Source organism: Oncorhynchus keta, chromosome 24 (assembly GCF_023373465.1).
Source record: "Oncorhynchus keta strain PuntledgeMale-10-30-2019 chromosome 24, Oket_V2, whole genome shotgun sequence".
Taxonomy (NCBI): Eukaryota; Metazoa; Chordata; class Actinopteri; order Salmoniformes; family Salmonidae; genus Oncorhynchus; species Oncorhynchus keta.
The window spans coordinates 10,982,070-10,987,994 of NC_068444.1; the positions used below are offsets into that span (position 1 = coordinate 10,982,070).

Below are 5,925 nucleotides of genomic sequence, written 5' to 3' on the forward strand. Positions count from 1 at the left end.
GTACTCCCACTGTGACTGTCCCTGTACTGTTGACCCCATCCTCCCTGGTACTCCCACTGTGACTGTCCCTGTACTGTTGACCCCATCCTCCCTGGTAGCCCTGTACTGTTGACCCCATCCTCCCTGGTACTCCCACTGTGACTGTCCCTGTACTGTTGACCCCATCCTCCCTGGTACTCCCACTGTGACTGTCCCTGTACTGTTGACAACATCCTCCCTGGTACTCCCACCGTGACTGTCCCTGTACTGTTGACACCATCCTCCCTGGTACTCCCACTGTGACTGTCCCTGTACTGTTGACACCATTGCAGAAGTATGTAACTGAATGGATGGGCCCATAGAGATGAATAGTAATGTTTATAGGTAGACCTCCAGCAGCCCGATCACGCTGGACTCTTCATCCCAACTTTCTACTATATTGTGAATGTGTCCAGGGCAGCAAAAACATGTTTCTCTGGACTCTACATCCCAACTTTCTACTATATTGTGAATGTGTCCAGGGCAGCAAAAACATGTTTCTCTGGACTCTGCATCCCAACTTTCTACTGTATTGTTAATGTGTTCAGGGCAGAAAAAACATGTTTCTCTGCAACAACATGCCAACCGTTTCTCTGTGGGTATCTTTCTCTTCACTGAATCAGCAGGGTTTCACACAAACCCTGAGCAGGTCTTTCCTTTAAACCGTCCTCCCCTGTTCCGTACAGCACATCGGCCTGTCTATGTTCTCCCCGACCCGCCGGCCCAAGAGGATTTACCAGATGACCCACGGGGTTCTGAACCTTCCCCGGAACCCCCTGCTGGACTGGACCTTCGGACACTCCCTCATCAACTGTCACGTGGAACACCACCTCTTCCCCTTCCTCTCGGACAACATGTGTCTCAAGGTACAATGTGTTTGTGTCCCAAATGGCACCCTATTCCCCATAGGGCTAAGGTCAAAAGTAGTGCACTACCTAGGGAATAGGATACCATAGGACACAGACAGTGTGTCTGTCAAATATGTGTGGGGAAAGTCAGGATTGGGGTCAATTCCATTTCACATTTACTAATTGAAAAGCAATGAGGAATTGATCAAATTGAAATGGAATTGACCCCAACCTTGTTTCCATTGCAATAACAGTATATCTGTCAAATATACATTAATCAAATTAGCTTCTTTCAAGAAAATTACATTCACTTTCACCTCCGAACTACATGGAAATATATGACAACTGCTGATGTAAAACAAAAATGTCTTGATAAAATAAATGTGATCGATATGAAGCTATTTCCTTTCCTCTCAGGTAAAGCCCATCGTGTCCCAGTATCTAAAGGAGAAGGCACTTCCATACCAGGAAGACACATATCTCTCCCGTCTGCAGCTCTTCTTTCACAAGTACCAGGAGCTCATGGTGTTCGCCCCGCCCATCACCGAGCTGGTGGGGGTGCAATGATGGAGGGGGGAAGGAGAGAGGGAGACGGAGAGAGGGAGACGGAGAGAGGGAGACGGAGAGAGGGAGACGGAGAGAGGAAGACAGAGAGAGGAAGACAGAGAGAGGGAGGGAGGGAGACGGAGAGAGGAAGATGGAGAGAGGGAGACGGAAAGAGGGAGACAGAAAGAGGGAGACAGAAAGAGGGAGACAGAGAGAGGGAGACGGAGAGAGGGAGACGGAGAGAGGAAGACGGAGAGAGGGAGACCAGAGAGGAAGACAGAGAGAGGGGACAGAGAGAGGGAGACGGAGAGGGAAGACAGAGAGAGGGAGACAGAAAGAGGCAGACAGAGAGAGGGAGACAGAGAGGGAGACGGAGAGAGGAAGACGGAGAGAGGAAGACAGAGAGTGGGAGACAGAAAGAGGGAGACAGAGAGAGGGAGACGGAGAGAGGGGAGATTTAGAGAGGGAGACAGAGAGAGGGAGACAGAGAGAGGGAGACAGAGAGAGGAAGACGGAGAGAGGGAGACGGAGAGAGTAGACGGAGTCAAATAGAGAGGGAGACAAGAGGGAGACAGAGAATTACAGACTTTCACCTCCGAGACTACATGGAAATAGAGACAGACTGCTGATGAAAACAAAAGATGTCTTGAGGGAGAAGAAAGGTGACGGAGAGAGGGAGACGGAGAGCGGGAGACGGAAAGGGAGATCGGAGAGTATCTAGACGGAGAGAGGCACTTCCAGAGAGGGAGACAGAGAGCGGGAGACAGAGCTCTTCTTTCGGAGAGAGGGAGAGGAGCTCATGGTGTTCGACAGAGAGCCGGAGCAGAGAGGGGAGACAGAGAGAGGGAGACGGAGAGAGGGAGACAGAGAGAGGGAGACAGAGAGCGGGAGACAGAGAGCGGGAGACAGAGAGAGGGAGACAGAGAGCGGGAGATGGAGAGAGGGAGACGGAGAGAGGGAGGGAGGGAGACGGAGAGAGGAAGATGGAGAGAGGGAGACGGAAAGAGGGAGACAGAAAGAGGGAGACAGAAAGAGGGAGACAGAGAGAGGGAGACGGAGAGAGGGAGACGGAGAGAGGAAGACGGAGAGAGGGAGACGGAGAGAGGAAGACAGAGAGAGGGAGACAGAGAGAGGGAGACGGAGAGAGGAAGACAGAGAGAGGGAGACAGAAAGAGGGAGACAGAGAGAGGGAGACAGAGAGAGGGAGACGGAGAGAGGAAGACGGAGAGAGGAAGACAGAGAGCGGGAGACAGAAAGAGGGAGACAGAGAGAGGGAGACGGAGAGAGGGAGACGGAGAGAGGGAGACAGAGAGAGGGAGACAGAGAGAGGGAGACAGAGAGAGGAAGACGGAGAGAGGGAGACGGAGAGAGGGAGACGGAGAGCGGGAGACGGAGAGAGGGAGACGGAGAGAGGGAGACGGAGAGTGGGAGACGGAGAGCGGGAGACGGAGAGAGGGAGAGAGGGAGACGGAGAGAGGGAGACGGAGAGAGGGAGACGGAGAGAGGGAGACAGAGAGAGGGAGACGGAGAGAGGGAGACGGAGAGCGGGAGACGGAGAGAGGGAGACGGAGAGAGGGAGACGGAGAGAGGGAGACGGAGAGAGGGAGACAGAGAGCGGGAGACAGAGAGCGGGAGACGGAGAGAGGGAGAGAGAGAGGGAGACAGAGAGCGGGAGACAGAGAGCGGGAGACAGAGAGAGGGAGACGGAGAGAGGGAGACAGAGAGAGGGAGACAGAGAGCGGGAGACAGAGAGCGGGAGACAGAGAGAGGGAGACAGAGAGCGGGAGATGGAGAGAGGGAGACGGAGAGAGGGAGACAGAGGTCAGAGGTGGAGGATGACATGCACCTACTAACTAACCCATGCTGTCATTGGAATTACAGATTGTTAACACTGTCCTATCTAGCAGGATCAATAAGAGCTCAAACTAACTGGCATTAACACAGCTGCAAATTCATCAATTATTCCTGTGGAAAAACAATTAAATGAACTGTAACGAATACATCATCTTCATAATCTAAGACTGTAATATGATAGCTACCAATGATCTCTAGTCAAGACAATGTGTGTATTTAATGGTACATACATATTTTCATAAAGTGACCTGTGTTTTTCCCTTTATGTGATCTATCATAGTAGTAAAAGAAAACAGAAACACACCACATTACCTAGACAGAGTCCAAATCATATTAACATGTAACAATATTAAACCGCTAATATCAATGTGATGTAATTGATAGGCTCATAGGGCTATCGTCAAAACTAGTGCACTACATTTGACCAAGGCTCATAGGCCTCTCGTCCAAACTAGTCCACTACTTTTGACCAAGGCTCATAGGTCTCTCGTCCAAACTAGTCCACTACATTTGACCAAGGCTCATAGGCCTCTCGTCCAAACTAGTCCACTACTTTTGACCAAGGCTCATAGGTCTCTCGTCCAAACTAGTCCACTACTTTTAACCAAGGCTCATAGGGCTATCGTCCAAACTAGTCCACTACTTTTGACCAAGGCTCATAGGTCTCTCGTCCAAATTAGTCCACTACTTTTGACCAAGGCTCATAGGCCTCTCGTCCAAACTAGTCCACTACTTTTGACCAAGGCTCATAGGTCTCTCGTCCAAACTAGTCCACTACATTTGACCAAGGCTCATAGGCCTCTCGTCCAAACTAGTCCACTACATTTGACCAAGGCTCATAGACCTCTCGTCAAAACTAGTCCACTACATTTGACCAAGGCTCATAGGCCTCTCGTCCAAACTAGTCCACTACATTTGACCAAGGCTCATAGGCCTCTCGTCCAAACTAGTCCACTACATTTGACCAAGGCTCATAGACCTCTCGTCAAAACTAGTCCACTACATTTGACCAAGGCTCATAGGCCTCTCGTCCAAACTAGTCCACTACATTTGACCAAGGCTCATAGGGCTATCGTCAAAACTAGTCCACTACTTTTGACCAAGGCTCATAGGCCTCTCGTCAAAATTAGTCCACTACATTTGACCAAGGCTCATAGGCCTCTCGTCCAAACTAGTGCACTACATTTGACCAAGGCTCATAGGCCTCTCGTCCAAACTAGTCCACTACTTTTAACCAAGGCTCATAGGCCTCTCGTCCAAACTAGTGCACTACATTTGACCAAGGCTCATAGGCCTCTCGTCCAAACTAGTCCACTACATTTGACCAAGGCTCATAGGCCTCTCGTCCAAACTAGTCCACTACATTTGACCAAGGCTCATAGGCCTCTCGTCCAAACTAGTCCACTACATTTGACCAAGGCTCATAGGGCTATCGTCAAAACTAGTGCACTACATTTGACCAAGGCTCATAGGCCTCTCGTCAAAACTAGTCCACTACATTTGACCAAGGCTCATAGGGCTATCGTCAAAACTAGTGCACTACATTTGACCAAGGCTCATAGGGCTATCGTCAAAACTAGTGCACTACATTTGACCAAGGCTCATAGGCCTCTCGTCAAAACTAGTCCACTACATTTGACCAAGGCTCATAGGGCTATCGTCAAAACTAGTCCACTACATTTGACCAAGGCTCATAGGCCTCTCGTCCAAACTAGTCCACTACTTTTGACCAAGGCTCATAGGGCTATTGTCAAAACTAGTGCACTACATTTGACCAAGGCTCATAGGGCTATTGTCAAATCTAGTCCACTACATGGAGTAGGGTGACATTTAGGACACATCCTGAATATGTCTAACTGACTGAGCAGATGAATCCGACCAGGAGCGTATTTACCACAGACCGATTGTGTTTTTTTTTCAGTTGTTGACACAGAAAACCGTTGTTTGCACTGAAATGACAGTAAATATGAAATAAATCAATGAATCATGTCTGTGCCATTGTGCTATGTTTAAATTCTGAGAAACGTCCCTTGAAAAGCTGAGATGCTGTAGTATGAGACCAGTGTTTATTGCCAGTCAATACCCTGCGTTGTTCTGTGTTGATCTGTATGCTATTCAGTTCTGCCACTAGGTGGCAGAGTTGGATCAGTCTTTCCAATCAAAGCTCTGGCCTCTTATCAACTCAAAAGAATAAAATAATCAATATTTGCTTCTCCGTTGCATTGCACTTTGGAATTTGGAATTTGTCCAACCACTTAGATATACAAACGACCAGCGTCAGACCAGCGTGTCGTTTGTATACCTCTGGTAGGATACCATCGTTTCTTATCAGAAAATACATAGGGAATAAATTATTAATTCAAATGCTTGATTGATCCTTTTATATAATCATCTGATAGTATGGAAGTGTTATCCATCAATGATCAACTCATGATCAACTCCAGATGTGCAAATCATGACAGAGACAACAGGAGTACTACTACACCTCTGTGTCCAGTCTGAGCTCCACCCATGTTGCTACTTTTACTCTGTCATCTGATACACAAGGAAATAAATGGGAGGGCCGTGATTGCATGGAGGAGGGCGCGTGGGTGTGTTTGTTTCGGGGCGGGTATATGTATGTATGTGTGTTTGTTTTTGTGTGTGTGTGTGTTGGGTG

The 5,925-nt window shown here is 48.7% G+C and overlaps 2 protein-coding genes across 2 annotated transcripts in view; both read left to right on the forward strand.

Annotated features, from left to right (window-relative positions):
• Positions 1 to 1,671, forward strand: part of LOC118402616 (fatty acid desaturase 6-like) — a 23,373-nt gene extending 21,702 nt beyond the window's left edge. The window contains exons 5-6 of the mRNA XM_052477671.1: positions 705 to 884; positions 1,284 to 1,671. Of these exons, the coding sequence (XP_052333631.1) occupies positions 705 to 884; positions 1,284 to 1,433 (330 nt within the window). The 3' untranslated portion in view covers positions 1,434 to 1,671. The remainder of the gene's footprint in view (positions 1 to 704; positions 885 to 1,283) is intronic.
• Positions 1,672 to 3,453: 1,782 nt separating this feature from the next.
• Positions 3,454 to 5,255, forward strand: LOC127911358 (uncharacterized). The gene is made up of 3 exons (XM_052477661.1): positions 3,454 to 3,474; positions 3,651 to 4,018; positions 4,559 to 5,255. The coding sequence occupies exons 1-3, from the start codon at positions 3,454 to 3,456 to the stop codon at positions 5,091 to 5,093; spliced, it is 924 nt and encodes a 307-aa protein (XP_052333621.1). The 3' UTR covers positions 5,094 to 5,255.
• The last annotated feature ends 670 nt before the right edge of the window (positions 5,256 to 5,925 follow it).